This window comes from Hevea brasiliensis, chromosome 12, assembly GCF_030052815.1.
Source record: "Hevea brasiliensis isolate MT/VB/25A 57/8 chromosome 12, ASM3005281v1, whole genome shotgun sequence".
NCBI lineage: Eukaryota > Viridiplantae > Streptophyta > Magnoliopsida > Malpighiales > Euphorbiaceae > Hevea > Hevea brasiliensis.
The window spans coordinates 836760-852323 of record NC_079504.1 but is presented as its reverse complement, the minus strand read 5'-3'; the positions used below and the strand labels follow the sequence as shown (position 1 = coordinate 852323).

At 34.4% G+C, this 15564-nt stretch overlaps 2 protein-coding genes across 6 annotated transcripts; both read left to right on the top strand.

The window, feature by feature from the left end:
• Window positions 1–2305: 2305 nt before the first annotated feature.
• Window positions 2306–14115, top strand: LOC110636101 (serine/threonine-protein kinase STY46). 5 transcript variants are annotated; one of them, XM_021785655.2, is made up of 17 exons: window positions 2306–2741; window positions 3319–3433; window positions 4401–4498; window positions 4590–4691; window positions 5585–5639; window positions 6743–6853; window positions 7181–7231; window positions 7848–8026; window positions 8112–8219; window positions 8427–8500; window positions 8610–8785; window positions 9647–9742; window positions 10558–10638; window positions 10771–10824; window positions 11881–12015; window positions 12090–12140; window positions 13948–14115. In XM_021785655.2, the coding sequence occupies exons 1-17, from the start codon at window positions 2554–2556 to the stop codon at window positions 13978–13980; spliced, it is 1707 nt and encodes a 568-aa protein (XP_021641347.2). In that variant the 5' UTR covers window positions 2306–2553; the 3' UTR covers window positions 13981–14115. The 5 variants fall into 5 exon arrangements, with proteins under 5 accessions (XP_021641347.2, XP_057986745.1, XP_057986744.1 ...); XM_058130762.1 differs by having other exon boundaries at window positions 12071–12140; XM_058130761.1 differs by lacking the exon at window positions 13948–14115 and having other exon boundaries at window positions 12071–12357.
• On the top strand, window positions 13973–15404 carry LOC110636102 (glutathione S-transferase). The gene is made up of 3 exons (XM_021785657.2): window positions 13973–14401; window positions 14496–14544; window positions 14749–15404. Exons 1-3 carry the CDS (start codon window positions 14249–14251, stop codon window positions 15201–15203), a joined length of 657 nt encoding a protein of 218 aa, XP_021641349.1. The 5' UTR covers window positions 13973–14248; the 3' UTR covers window positions 15204–15404.
• Window positions 15405–15564: the final 160 nt, after the last annotated feature.

Genomic DNA, 15564 nt, shown 5'->3' with positions numbered 1-15564 from the left:
AAATATTATGTTATCTTTTAATTCCAGTTATTGATTAAAAAGATTTTTCTCATCAGAAACTCTTTTCTGATTAAATCTATTTGTCCTCGCCAGGAACTTGAAACATCAAGAACAATTAAATGAACATATGATTTTATCTTTATTTATTTAGGATAACAGATTCTATCTTGATCAACACCTACCTTCATATATAACTAGTAGGAGCCACCACATGCTCATAAACCTATACACAGTACAAGTATGAAAGCAGTATCAAACTTAAACTACCTATATACAAGATAATTGTGCTATCTCAGGTCTAAAGATTATATGCACTGATATGATTTATGATAATACATTGACAAGAGTAAACTCCATTTGTTTGTCATAAATGTCACTGGTTCAGCCTACTTATCATGCATAAGTGCCTATTATGTTTGTTATATGGTATAAGACTCACAATTCTATCTTATTTATATCTCATATAAATACATCGGCAATAAACATTAATACAATTTTTCTGGATAAGTCATGTCCTGTGTGAAGTATCATAGATTGTGAACCAATTTATGATACTTTATGCTAGAAATACTGTCACTCATATTCTTAACAACTTAATAATATAATTTCTAACAAAATATTAATGGATATTTTTTATTACACAAAAATATATTATGTAAACAGAAAAGTGAAAATGTCTTTTATTAATAAAATATGTACAAAGATACATACTAAATGATATGCTCTAGGGCATACTACTAACAGTGGGTTGGTTGGTTAAAGAACCATGGGTTTCATGGCTATGGTTGTTCTCGACGCTGTTGGAGTTAAGTTCTTGGAGGAATGAGCAAGCGATCGACTAGAGAAGGGTTCTAAGGAAGGCGTCTTCAAGGGTTTAGACGTGGCATTCAACATGCATCTAGCTAGTTTTTCCATGGGGATGGTCAAACCATGGCCTCTACTATCCTCTCTTATCTATTGATGGTGGTCTTTCTGTTTTTGGTGTTTGATGGAGATGATGGTGGTTTCTATGGATTATAGGCTTCTATATGCCTTTGGGGTTTTGCTTGCATGGCTCAAATTAAGAAGTCGATTTACTAGTCTTCAGCAACTTTTCCACCAAACTGGTCAACTCAACCAATCAGAATAAATGTAATCATGGCTTAAAATAATCATAAATCAAAATTTTAATTTGAGTTTCGAATTGACCTAATAAAAATTGAATTAAATTTTGAATTAAATATATATATCTACGTATGTGAATAATTTTATTTTATTTTTTATTTTTATTTATTTTTACATTTTAAGTTACTATTTTATTTTTTAATTAATATACGATAACATGTATATAAAAAAGATTTAGTGAGAACTAAATTATAAAAGTATAAAAAATATTAAAATAAGTAAAAATCATTTAAATTGAACTCAATTCGATTAATGTGAAAATCAAACATATATACTTTTATAATTTAATTTGTTATTTTTAGTTTAAATATTATCAAAATTAACTTTTTTTTATTTAGTTTAGTAAAATATATTGAACCCGCTCAAGCTGATCAGTGTACACCCTTGTCCGATGGAGGCAGCGCTCCCATTTTTGGTAGCTTTCTGTTTTCGATTCCCTTAGTTTAGGGTTAGGGTAATGGGTGGTTGGGTTGGGTTAATTTCTGTGGGTGGGTCTGCTCATGCCTCATGGCTTGGGTTCTCTTGTTCAGACTTAGACCTTCTATGGTGTATCTGTCCTCTAAACTTTTATGCAATGGAAGTGCAATTAAAAAAAAGAAAAAGACTGGCTTGGAAAGCAAAGAAGAGGAAAATGAAGAGGCACTGTGGTGCTGTACCATTGAAATAAATAACAAGACAAATATATCCATGTGATGAAAAAGTAAGGATTAAAAAAGTGGCGTATGAAATGATGAATCAATTATAGATGGGATACATGAATAAATTTAGTTTTTATTTAAAAAAAAGGTTTGATAATTATAATATTTTGACACCCACAAGGATATCATATGATTATAATGGGTGGATTTAATTTGCGTGTTAATTAGAGTGGAAAAATGAGACAAAAGAGAAAAACTATTGGCTGGGGATGAGCCTCTTTTATAATGCACATTACAAAGGCAGTAGATTATTGTGTTTAATTAAATTATTAATTATATTCTATGGATAACTAATGCCAACACAGAAATCAAGCGGGGATATAAACAAAGCAAGAAAGCTTCGATAGAATACACATCGATACGCAATTATGTGTGCGCATAACGCCATTATTTAACGTTCTTCTTAAACTAATCACCTTTTCAAAATACATAAGAAGAGGGGAGGGAAAACCAAAAATTGCGAAGAAGCCTCCCTAATACCAAAATTCCTACTCTTACTTTCCATGCAACGATACTCTAATATTCTCTGTCGTTTAGTACTTAAAACTAGCCGATTCACGTGAGCTGCGCCTCTCCAGTGGTCAACGCTGGTCACTATTGTTGTCGTTCTTGTTCTTCGTGTAATTGCTTAGAAAAGTGAATGTGATTTTCCCTTTTTTCTCTTCTGGTGGATTATGCGTATTTTTTTTGGATGGGAGATGCAGAGAGTTGCAGTAGCAGAGCAGTGGATTTTGTGCCCAGTCAGTGTCGAAACCAGAGGCAAACGTTTGAGGTGTATAACGAAGTTCTTCGTCGACTCAGGGACTCCAATGATGAAGAGGCAAGGCTTCCTGGCTTTGAAGACCGTCTCTGGGCTCATTTTTGTAGACTTCCTACTAGGTAATCTAAACCCTAGCTCTGTGATTTGATTCTGTTTGGTTTGCTCGATAAGAGTGAGTAAAAACAGAGTAATATGATTGATTTCGGTTTTCGATGAGAGAGAATGGAATCGGTTGAGTATAAATTTGAAATTTAACAAAAGTTTTGTTTGGTTTATATGAAAACAGCATAGAAAATTGTACGACGATTGATTCAGTACATTAATATTGATTTTTCTGTTGCTCGGAAAGGGGATGCCTGGAATCTTTTCTGTTTTCCTTTACAATGGTTTCTTATTTAACAAACAAGGCATTATTGCATATTCTGATCCTTGATTCTTTGATTTTCTCGAGGGAATAACACTGGAAATTGTTTTCTGGCGGATAAAACTTGTTAACAATGACGTCAGATGTTGTCTCCACTCAATAATTCTGGTTCTATATGGAATTTTTTTCCCTTTCCCTGTGTCCAATGAACACAATAGATTGGGCTTACCAATTGTCATTTTATTTTTTAGGCCAGACAACTATTCATGTTGGTTGTCGTTAGAGTTCCTTTGATGGTTGTGTGTACAGTGATTTAATTGCTTATTTTTTAGGTATGCACTGGATGTAAATGCAGAGAGGGCACAAGATGTTCTCATGCATAAGAGATTACTTCAGCAGGCACATGATCCTGCTACTAGGCCTGCAATTGAAGTCCGCCTTGTGCAGGTATGAACACGAGAGATTCAGACATTGATTCCTTAGCGGTGTCTGGTATCTTGGCTTTTGATACTTTCCCTTTGGCTTATTGCAATATTCTTCTAGATTCTACTCACGTATTTATTATTTTATACTCAATTATTGTTAGGGTAGTTGTGCAATATTCCATGAGTTTTGTGATAAAATATTGTGAACAACTTGCCCACTTTATAATAACGATAATAATAGTAATATGGAGGCTTATTAGACCAATTTTGTATTAATCTACTTGTTTCTTGTCACGAGGGATAAAGCTTCCAATTTGTTCACCATTTTCGAAGAGTCAGCCATTGATTTTGACCATTTCTGGAAATGCGATCTATGAGCTCCTTTCCCATTGTAATTCGCTACCGGGCGGGTCATTGGAATAAATATGGCATGCTTGTCTGCCATTTTTTTAGTCTTCCCAAACAGTACAAAAATGGTGAACTAAGTTACCAAGAGCATAGTTTCTTACACAATCATTTGAAGAATGGAAATCCATACGAGAACATTAGCTCATTGTAGCAAAAAGACTAGCAATTAATAGCCAAGCTTATTAACAAATTTACAAGGCAAAGCCATGTCAACTTTCATAAAGGTTTCATCCTTGACAGTCTTTGTAGTTTTTGTACATCTTTAAATTTTTTTTCATGTGATAACACTTAAAACTGCTGATTATTGACCCCAAACTCAGTGACTTTTCTTGGGATTATTTTTAGGTTGACATTAATAATTTTGACAATCTATTTAGGAAGTTGATTTCCTATTTTTATATAATTTTCAGGTTTGTATGGATGCTAAAATAGAATTTGCTATTCCCTGTTAGCATCTGTTTGCCTTTTGCCTACTTCCTTTGATATTAGTTACTGTCACTTTAAATTTCTATTACTATTTTCACATTCCAATTTAGGCTTCTTGCTCTGCCAATGCATCTTGGCATTTCTTTCTTATGCAGGTTCGTTCTATCTGTGATGGAAATTGTGGCAACTCTGTTCATTCACACTCTCCAGGAGAAGTGGAACTTCAATATTATGATCATATGTGCAAGCAGAGGCATGGCTACAATTTGAATTTTATTTTCTCAGTGAAAATTATTGTTGTTGAATAATTTACCAAAATTTCCCCCTTTTTTTCACTTTCTTAGCATTCTTCCACCGCCAGCCTTTGGTTCATTGCCTGAGCTTGAATTTGTATGTGAAGCTCGAGAGAAGGATACCAACTTGATTACCAATCCACTTTACTCTAGGTAACAGTTCTGAAAGGTTCTTTCGCAATCATGAACTCAAAATATTCCCTGGTTTAATATTTTTGTGTCCACTTGACTAATCTTCTTGCTGTTCAATACCCTTAAAGCTTCACCTAGATTAGGCTTTCATTCACATTTACATTTTATAATCATTCAAATATCTGAATTTGTAGCACCATCCAAAAAAGTTAAATATCCCCTTCAAGGAAAGGAAAGGAGGGGGGAAACTGAGAAAAAGAAGGGGATTTATTCACCATAATATTCTCTTATATGGATCTATGGATGTTAGCTCGTATAACATGAAAGTTAGCATATTCTGTCTCTTGTTGTCCATGGGATAGATAAGTATTTATGGATGCAAATGTGAAGTTGTGAACTAAAGCAGTTATTGGTTTTGATATTGTTACACAACAGGAAAAACTTACTTAGACCTAGTCCATCATGGATTCAATACAAAATACGTGGGACACACCTATTTTAGATGCGGATCCTATATATATGTTGTGTTTTGGGTCCATAATAGACTAGGTTTAGGCAAGAATTTCCCGTTACACAAATATGCAAATACTAATTTGTTTTGTCTGTGATTTATTGTTGACCATGTTTTCTGATACGATGCTTTATTTGTTGGGATAACAATCATCTGATTTGTGTTATTGCTTTGGAAAAGTGATTGAAGTATTGCTAATCTTATGGGATATTAGATTGTTGTTTGTTTCCTTTTCCGTTTCTTACCTGTATTACTGCTGCTTTTTCTTTGGATGGTGAAATACTCTTAGTTCCTTCAGGTTCATTGTGTATATACCCTTAGGTTTAGCAATATCCATCTTAATTTCTGGAAGTTGCTAATATTCTTCATAAAATAACTCTGTAATGTTTCTTTGATTTTGTAGGCTGATGCATGAAATTACAATTTCAACTAATGATAAACCAAAACTTCTCAGTCAGGTAGCTGATCTCTACCTTTTATAGCTATAGTTATTTTCGCTAGTTTCTTAATCATGTGTGGATGGAATCGTTGTATTCATCTTAATGCGCATGTTGCTGATATTTAGTAATTATTATCACATCTTAATGAACATGTTTTGCATATAGACATAGGAATAGTCCTTGATGTTTTTGGAGCATCTGATCTTAGATTTGAATTTTTGGACAAGGACTATGTAGTGAGAGTGTAAGATTAAACATTATGGTTTTGAAGGATATACTCTAAATATTTCTTTTTGGTGTTCACAATGTGTTGGTCTAGTGAGGAAGTCCTGCAGGACCTACTTTAAAACACTTTGATGGAATTGTTCAATTGTTGAATAGGCTTTTCTATAGACCAAGATTGCATCTCACCTGAAATGAATCTTGGGTTGACTTGCCACTTATGAGAAAAGCTTTGATTTTAATGAAGTTTGAAATCTACTGAGGCTCCCAGGCACAGGAGGTAGCCACTCGCAAATGTTCTGATCCTTCTGGAAAAGAAATAACAGTTGCTTCACTGTCATTGCAGTCAAGTTTTTCCTCTATCCCTCGACTTTAAAAAAAAAAAAAAAAAAAAACTTTGACCTTGTTAGATGTTATATTTCTTGAACTCCATCCTCTCTTTTATTATTTATCATCTTAAATATCCATATTGCATATTGCATACTTTAATAATGAATTTTCTTGAGTTACAAGTTGTTGCATATCCTCGCTTGTTTACAAGTCATGTAATAATTTGGTATCGCCTCAAAAGTCAAAACAGGACTTTCCACAATGTCTCTTCATTTATATGTGATCTGCTCGTCATCTCTGAATAACCTGCACTTGCTGCATATTTCCTTGCAACTTTAATACCTATCAGAGAACTTTCCACAAGTCATCTTGTTGCATCATATTCTGGTCATTTGATGCCATGTGAAAATTTATGTAATTACATATACCTATGTCCAGTGTATGTGAAGTTGGATGTTTCCAAATGACCTCTCTCTCTCTCTCTCTCTCTCTCTCTTTCTCTCTCTCTGTGTATATATATATATATATATATTTATTTTTTTTTTCCCCTCTCTATTTTGTTTTTTCAGTTGACTTCCTTGCTGTCTGAGATTGGTCTGAACATTAAAGAAGCACATGCCTTTTCCACAATGGATGGCTACTCCTTGGATGTGTTTGTTGTTGATAACTGGGAACATGAGGTATTGATTCCTGTCCCACTCCCAGCCCTGACTCCTTTTTTAACCATTGCTAGTCTTTAGGGGTATTGACATGGTCCATTAAATTCATATGTATGAAGTTATGGTGTTGAGTAGTAAAACTTTTCTGAAAATATGGCAGAAAATCAGTTCTTTGTTTACAGTCATCAATCAGTCCTAGTGCAGAGAAGCACATTATTTGGTTCAAAGATTTTATCTGTTTAATCTCTTAATTGCAAACAAAAGCTCTGAAACAAAATTCTAATCAGCATCTCTCATTTTCACATTATTATTAACTGCTTGACTTACATTCATATCTATGATGGACAGGAGACTGAGAAGCTGAAAAATGTGCTGCTAAAGGAAATTAAAAAATTCGAGGTAGTCACTGTACATGCTACTTGTTGGTCGCAGTTGATAATAGGAATTATATTTTTTAGAGGCAAATAACTCTCTTTTTCCCTGTGCTTCTAAAAATGTTTTGGCTTAAGCTTAAACTTTCCTTTCGATCCCATGTCTGTATCATTCAATTCCATTAGATAATAAAATATCCAGGATAAATAATTCCTGTTGTTAAATGCTCCCTTTTGTTTGTTTTCAAATGTTTATATGAAAATTCCGGCTTTGATGCTGCTCATCCTCACCATTTTTCACCACTTAATTGCAGAGTAAAATAAATAACTAGAAAAGAAAAAAAGAATTGAAGTATTAACATTGGGGAACTCACTGTAAACTGTTGCAACCTTGTAGTTGTGGCCATCCTTGATGATCCAACTGCAAGTCATCAATTCCCTATTTGATTCTAGGATGGACTTATCATGGAATGACTCTGATTGCTATAAACCTACTCTGGCACATTCTATTTCACTATTCTATTTATAGTTCCATGTTAATCCGTGGTAAAGGAATAATGCTAATTATAATGAATTTGATGCAGTTTTATAAATCTTTTTAGCGGTGCATCTTTTTATACTTGATAATATGAAGTGCAATGCAGAAGTATACTCGGTTGAAATCTAATGCCATCTATCCTGTTGTGGAGCGAGAGCAAAATGGGACGATCAGTGGTATCTGTAATCATGCCAACATACCTGCCAACCAAATGGATGTTTGGGAAATTGATGCAAGTCTGTTGAAATATGAAAACAAAATTGCATCAGGATCCTATGGGGATCTGTGAGTTCTCATAATCTCTCATAGTCAATCTCTAAATGTGGTTCTCATAATCAATGTTTGTTGATATATGATTTGACTGGAACAGGTATAAAGGTACGTTCTGCGGTCAAGATGTGGCTATCAAAGTTCTTAGGACTGAACATCTAAATGATAAATTGCGAAGGGAATTTGCTCAAGAAGTATTTATCATGAGGTTGATCATACAATTTTAGTTTCGGTTGTTTATGCTTTCATCACAATGACTACCATAACCATGCTTATATATGTGACAGTGCTTTTAAAGATACTATCTCAATGTGCTGGGTTGATTCCCTTGGGAATCTTTAAGAAAATATATGCTGTGATCTGCACCCTACTGTTAGAACTTTCGTCCTCCTTGAGACTTATTGGAAATTTGCAGGAGAGTCCGGCACAAGAATGTTGTACAATTTATTGGTGCATGTACCAGACCTCCGACCCTGTGTATTGTGACAGGTAATTTTACTCTGTGATGTGTGTTAGTTCATTGTATAATTTTGTGCAGGACACGTGTATAGCAAGTTTATTCAAGTATTGTTTTCTCTTCATATGTCTGTCTTCTCAGAATTTATGTGTGGTGGAAGCATGTTTGACTTTCTGCATAAACAAAAGCAAAGTTTTAATCTCCAGTCCTTGCTCAGAGTAGCAATTGATGTTTCCAAGGGAATGAACTACTTGCACCAAAATAATATAATACATAGAGATCTGAAAGCTGCCAATCTTTTGATGGATGAAAATAGGGTAAGAAATTCACTTTTGCAGTATTTACTTTGATGTCTAGTTGGATTTTTCTTGTTCTTGCCCTCCTGAGTTCTGAATTTGCAGGTCCCCATATTCTGGTTGGTGTACCTTTCATCTCAAATGACTATCAATCTCGCCACCATTTAAATTTATTCGTAAAGAATAAATTCACCATTTATGATGTCTCAAAGCTAATCAAAGGCCTACCAAATCTTTTTTAAAATTTAAAATGTTTGTAGCGCAGATTGAAATCTGCTTAAAGGAGTATTGAGAATCAACTTTTTTAAATCTTCCGACATTTAATGTTAGACTGAGGTGTATTGCCCTGGAGGGAAGGCACACATTTGCAGATAGCTTTGATGTGCATAGCTGCATATTCTGACTCGGTGAATTTTCTGAGTGTGATTGATGATTTGTAATATGTTTGATATGAGCCTACTGGACCTTAGTATTTTTTTTCAATAGAAAATCTAGAATTTCTACTGCTTCTAATCAAATCAGCACAGCCTGTTAACTTCAGCGCCACACCTCCCTTCCAAAAAAAAAAAAAACCTAAAAGATATTGATTACATGTTGCAGGTAGATGTGTGTATGCATACTTCTTGTTGTAGATAGATGTGTTTATGCATACTTGTTCCAAAGCACCACTACCTGAAAGACTTGGTCATTCTTATTTTGGATGTCTTTAAAGGGGATGAAACTTTATCGAAGGACCTTATCTTGCAAATAGTTTAACTAGCTGATTAATGTCTTTGTTTCACATTGCATTTTGTTGGAAATAGTTTGTTGAAGGCCATGTATAGCTTTACCATGCTTTAGCCCTGAATTTGATCTTAAAACTCCAAAACTTATGGCTGACAGGTGGTTAAGGTTGCTGATTTTGGCGTTGCTAGAGTACAAGATCAGTCTGGCGTGATGACAGCAGAAACTGGAACATATCGCTGGATGGCTCCAGAGGTTGGTGTTCTTCGAGTGCCCATTCATGGATTTTGACAGTCCTGTTTCCTTGTCTGCGACCTTATCGCTAATATCAAGTTGTCATATGGGTAGCTATAATGGTGCTACAAAATGATTTCTGCGAGTATGATTCAGATTGGCGTACCAAATGTTCCTTAATGAATGATTTCTGTGATTTAAAATTACAAGAACTCTCAAAAGAAAATTAAAGAAGAGTAAGAACGAGACTGATTGGGAGCTTCTGCCAAGTACCAAATTATTTGAGGGCAACTAAACCACTTGTGTGTTAATTTTGAATGAATGCCTGAGCACATTAAGGTCTAGAGAATTCTAAATTGGGCATAGTGCAAATTTGAACCAAATAACTGCTTCACACAAATTACTGTGTTTAGGTTGTTGTAGTGTGTCGGTCTTGGGTTTAACAAGGGATGGGCTGAACTGAGCGATTAGATTCAGGACATCTGCTGGATGCAGTAATATCCAGTTTGTTAGGGCATTGCTCTGCGGTTGAGTTGAGAATTAGATTTAGTGAAAACTTCATTGGTCACGGAAATTTTCAAGGAGCATGGTTCTTCTGGTACTTCATTGGAGTAATGCTCTCAATAGATTTCTTTAGGCATACAGGATGCCCCCAAACCATGATTGCGAAGTATAACTTCCAAATTTTTATAATTTTATAGTAGCAAGCTCTATGGCTTAGATCTTGTTATGAACAAAATGGCTTGATGATGATCGATCGATTAATATTCAGTGCCTTGTGTAGTTTCGTCGCGGCTCTCTAATGCATGTTTGTTTGGTGTTTGATGCGTAAAAAGGTTATTGAGCATAAGCCTTATGATCATAAAGTTGATGTTTTCAGCTTCAGCATTGTGTTGTGGGAGCTGCTTACAGGAAAGGTAATTTTTTGGGACGTTATGTTTTTATGGAAATACTTAGCAATTCTTTTTCTTCTCTATTTATTTTAATAGCTCACGACTGCTCATGCATTTCATGTCAATCAATAATGTTTTTTGTAATTAAAATGCCAGCTTCCATATGAGCACTTAACCCCACTACAAGCGGCTGTTGGTGTGGTCCAGCAGGTATTACTTCGCAACTCTTTTGGCCAGTCTTGGATGGGATTATCTTTTCTTTTAAGAAAAATTAGTAGTTAATTCTTACATTTTAATAAATTAATTATTTAATTTACCTATTTCAAAAGTTATATTATTTAATTCGTTATTTTTAGTTCATAAACTGTTAATAAAGTTAATCAAAGGGGAGAAAATAATTGTAAATAAAAATTAAATAATTAATAAATTTAAAATTACAGAATAAATAATTATATTATTCAAATTATAGTTGAGTTAAAAAAAATTATTTTAAAATAATGAGGGAAATTAAACCGTTAATAAATATATATTTTTCAAAATAAAATAAAATAAAAAATAAAATAAATAAATAATAAAAATACAGGTAATAAATTTTCATTTCTTTCTTTTATTGATGTTGAGAGAAACTCTGCGATTTTGGCATTGCTCGTGAACGGTTTACTGGCATATTGAAAGTGCGTGGCTTGATGACCTATTATTTGCTAATTCATTTCAGCTTTAGGACTCGTGTTTTGTTTTTTTACTGGTCATTGACTCGTGTTACTATATTAGGTATTAGGAAGTGTCAATAGTCATCCTAAAAGTCCATGAGTTGGCCCCATTTTCATGCAATCTTTTGCTGCCAATGATGTACACCTAGTACACTCTACCTCATTCTAAGACCAACATGAGATTTGTATGACTTATTGAGCAATCGTAGCGCTTAAATTTGAATGAATTGTTGAAATTTTATTCTAATATAATCATTTATTTTTTAAAAAATTAAAATTTAATTTTAATAAAAATTTAATTATTTATTTCCCATTTAAAGATTAAAATCGTATAAACATGATAAATCATACCATTCAAATTTCAATTCTCAAATCCGTGTAGGTTGGTATCAGTGATAAAAATATAAGGTTAGGTCACTTTTTTTTTTCAGGATAAGCATTTAAAAAAAAAAAAACTAATCACGGTGTCTGTGCTGCTTGGGCATATTTCAACTTTCAAAGCTTAAAGCCGCAATGAACTTACTGATAAAAATGCTCTTATTGGCATGGATCCCAGGGTTTGAGGCCTTCTATCCCAAAGCATACTCATCCTAAATTGGTGGAACTGTTTGAGAGATGCTGGCAGACAGACCCATCTTTAAGACCTGATTTCTCTGAAATTTTAGAACTGCTGCAACAGTTAGCCAGCAAGGTATAAAAAAATAATAAAAATTCTCCATTTGCTTCTACTTCGCGTGTATAAAAAGCTCCGTGATCTTGTAACAGGTTGCAGAGGAAAGAGTGGATAGGCAGGAAGAGAAATTGTCTAGAAGAGAGGTAAAAGCAATTAGGCAGAGGCAGACATTGAAATAACATGTGAGAGTATTGTATATATCATCGAAAAGCTATCCATGGGTCATTGTCTGTCGATATGGTCGTTGTGGAAGTCTGTTCTCTAGCCATACAAATGTAAAAAATATGCACGGGTATGATCGTCAGAACAACGCACCTAATTTAATGGAAGTAGAATTGTTAATAGCACAATTGTTGACCACATAGTTTTTGGTTCGAGTCTACTCAGAGATGAGAGATCTGAGAACTGTTCAACCGCGTTTAGAATTAGTTCGTGGCCAGTAAGTCTGAATGGTAGAGAACGTAAACTAGCCCAGCAGATCTATTTGAGACCTTTAGGCCAATCTTAAAGTGAAAAGACTTCATGGAAAATTGATAAATGCAATGTTCTGTTACCACTTCAAATTTCGATATACCCACTAACCCACAAGAGAATTTATGCATAAAGAATAACACTGGCAAAAGCACCAAACTCTACACAAGAATATTAGAACATGTTCACCTAAAAACACAATCCATACCTTTATCCTCCTTAATATCACTGTTAAGTCTATAGGGTCCTCGAGCATCAATTCTGCTGCACAATGTGGCAGTATCAAAATTTGATCATTTTTTAACTTATATCTGTCCCCACAACTGTTAATTTGCTGTAGCCTTGCACTCTCTGCAAGTTCTTTATATTAGGATGCTTATTCCCCAAACCAAGCATTGAACTTACATCAAGTTGTTGCAGTGGAGTCCATGAGAAAGTACCTGAAAGCTTATCAGTCTCGAAATTGGGTATCGCCTGCTGCCGCTGGATGTGAATGTACGAAATTTCCTGTTTTATATAGGCTTCCCTCAAATTGGAACAACTAATTGTGCAGGATTAATATAAGAACATCATAGACAACAAAGGTAACTTACATAAAGGTACCTCAAATTAAGATATATAATACTTAGGTATCTAAATTTCAATTTGTAACATAAAATCTCTTAATCTTTAAATTAAATAACATAAAACGTCCTTTAATATTCAATAGTCAATTTCTAGATTATTTTTATTGAAGTGACACTTATCAAATTAAAATTAATATTTTTTTGTTAATTTGATACTTATTAGAAAAAAAAAATTAAGTCTATTATCTATTTACTCACAGCCTTAACAATTCAAATTACATATATTAACACTTCAGTAACTAATAATTTATTTACTCAAAATTATAAATCTATGAAAATATAAATTTTCAATTTGATAAATGTTATGTCAATATAAATAACCTAAATACTAGTAATGGAAGGTCACAATGGGGTTTTATGTTATTAAGTTAAACATTAGAGTTTTGTAGTATTTACTGTTATATGCTCATAAATTGAGGTACCATAAGCATTTAAACATTTTTTTGGACGAAAATAGAAAAAAATAATAAACTAGAAGAAATATCATTTGACAGAATCATCTCTAGGAATTTTTCGAGTGATTCAATCCGAATAACCCAAATCTGTAGCAAAACTGACGAGCTGCCTATACTTCAACGACAGATGCATCATCTGTCACACAACACAAGGATTCAGAAAACCTTTACTATCCTTTAGCTTGATAGTAAAGGTTTTTTCTCTAAATGTTTTTTAGCTAACCTTAGTTGAGGTTTAACAATAACATAATTAACTACTACTATGAACTCAACAAATAGCTCAATGTTTAAAAGTTGGGATTAAAGACTCTGCTACTGCAAGAATTGAGTTTGTCTTTCTAATACTATTCGGCAGTGTCTAATAGCTCTTTTTTTTTTTCTGTTAAAAAAATGTTTAGGAAGTTGCCCCCAGAAGTCCAAAGCAAAGATGAGGAAAAAAAAGAAAGCCCTTCAGACCAGTTATACCTCCATTTAGGGGTCTGTAGCCCATTTTAGCAAATTGTAACTTTGGGTTTTGGAAGTTGGTGGTGGACCCTCTTGGCCGACCACCACAAGCAAGGGATAAAGAGTAGTAAAGTGTGAGGCTTTCGTTTTTTGTGCGGTTGAAAACAAAACAGCAGGTCACAGAAAGAGTACGCCTACAAAAGAACCCAGAGCGGAAGTAGCATTACCAATCTTTGAAGCCTCATTTCCAATCCGATGGCAGCTCCCGTTAAGGTGTACGGACCTACATTATCAACTGCAGTTTCCAGAGTCTTAGCTTGTCTCATTGAGAAAGATGTGGATTTTCAGCTCATTCCCATCAACATGTCCAAAGGAGAACACAAGAAGCCTGATTTCATCAAGATGCAGGTGCTCTCTATGAAAAGCATTTTATATTCCTTTCTTACCATTCTTTTGATTCTTGTCTCTCTAACTAACCAATTCCCCAATTTGAATCTAATAGCCCTTTGGCCAAGTACCAGCTTTCCAAGATGAGAGCATCTCCCTCTTCGGTAAATGCTTTCTTCTTGTTAAATATAAGCCATCAAGTCTAAATATAATATTTGTCCTCATCACCCATTAGTCTGTGCTTTTAGGTAAAATATTATTTCTCACATGAAATTTGAGTCATCTTTACACTTCACCACCAATTAGCTTCTTTTGATTTGAATTGAGGAATGCAACGTATATGTGTTTTTGATTGGTTCCACTTCCAGAGTCAAGAGCAATATGTCGCTACATATGTGACAAGTATGCAGACAAAGGAAACAAAGAATTATATGGGACAAACCCACTGGCAAAAGCATCAATAGATCAGTGGCTAGAGGCTGAGGGGCAGAGCTTTAACCCACCAAGCGGAGCTTTGGTGTTTCAGCTTGCATTTGCACCTAGAATGAAGATCCCGCAAGACGAAGGCCTAATCAAGCAGAACCAGGAGAAGCTAGGAAAAGTGCTCGACGTTTACGAGAAGAGGCTTGGGGAGAGTCGTTTCTTGGCAGGAGATGAATTCTCTTTGGCTGATCTCTCACACTTGCCTAACACCCAATACTTGGTGGCTGGAACTGATAGAGGAGAACTCTTCACTTCCAGAAAGAATGTGGGGAGATGGTGGAGTGAGATTTCTAGCAGGGAATCGTGGAAGAAGGTGGTCCAGATGCAGAAAAGTGGTTGAAATTGGTCTCTCTGCATCATTTTGAAATTTGTCTTTCGCTTTATGGGTCTCAGAATTTTGTTTGAGCTTGAGTTTTTCTTCTTTTAGCTGAGCATTTCCAATCTTCATCGTTGGCTGCTCCGCCTTGTCCACTTGACTGTGTTTTAAGTTTGTTCAATAAAACTCATAGCGTCTCTGGCCTCAAGAGACCTTCTGATCGGTGATGAACTTCTCACAAATCCAGGAAAATAAATTCCCTTTCTTTTTTTGTCTGAAAATAAATTCCCTTCATTTCTTCAAACACTGCAAAAAGATATATATATATATATTTTTTACAATGGATTTTTTTCCCATTAGAAAAGCCTTAAAAGGCTAATATACT

What these genes read in the sequence shown, in the direction of transcription:
- LOC110636101 (XM_021785654.2), top strand. Translation starts at nt 2,554, where the DNA reads ATGGGAGATGCAGAGAGTTGCAGTAGCAGAGCAGTGGATTTTGTGCCC. An exon ending in GACCCTGTGTATTGTGACAG is followed by an intron (nt 8,501 to 8,609) that starts GTAATTTTACTC and finishes CTGTCTTCTCAG; the next exon opens with AATTTATGTGTGGTGGAAGC. An exon ending in TTTTGATGGATGAAAATAGG is followed by an intron (nt 8,786 to 9,646) that starts GTAAGAAATTCA and finishes TATGGCTGACAG; the next exon opens with GTGGTTAAGGTTGCTGATTT.
- LOC110636102 (XM_021785657.2), top strand. Translation starts at nt 14,249, where the DNA reads ATGGCAGCTCCCGTTAAGGTGTACGGACCTACATTATCAACTGCAGTT. An exon ending in CTGATTTCATCAAGATGCAG is followed by an intron (nt 14,402 to 14,495) that starts GTGCTCTCTATG and finishes TGAATCTAATAG; the next exon opens with CCCTTTGGCCAAGTACCAGC. An exon ending in TGAGAGCATCTCCCTCTTCG is followed by an intron (nt 14,545 to 14,748) that starts GTAAATGCTTTC and finishes TTCCACTTCCAG; the next exon opens with AGTCAAGAGCAATATGTCGC.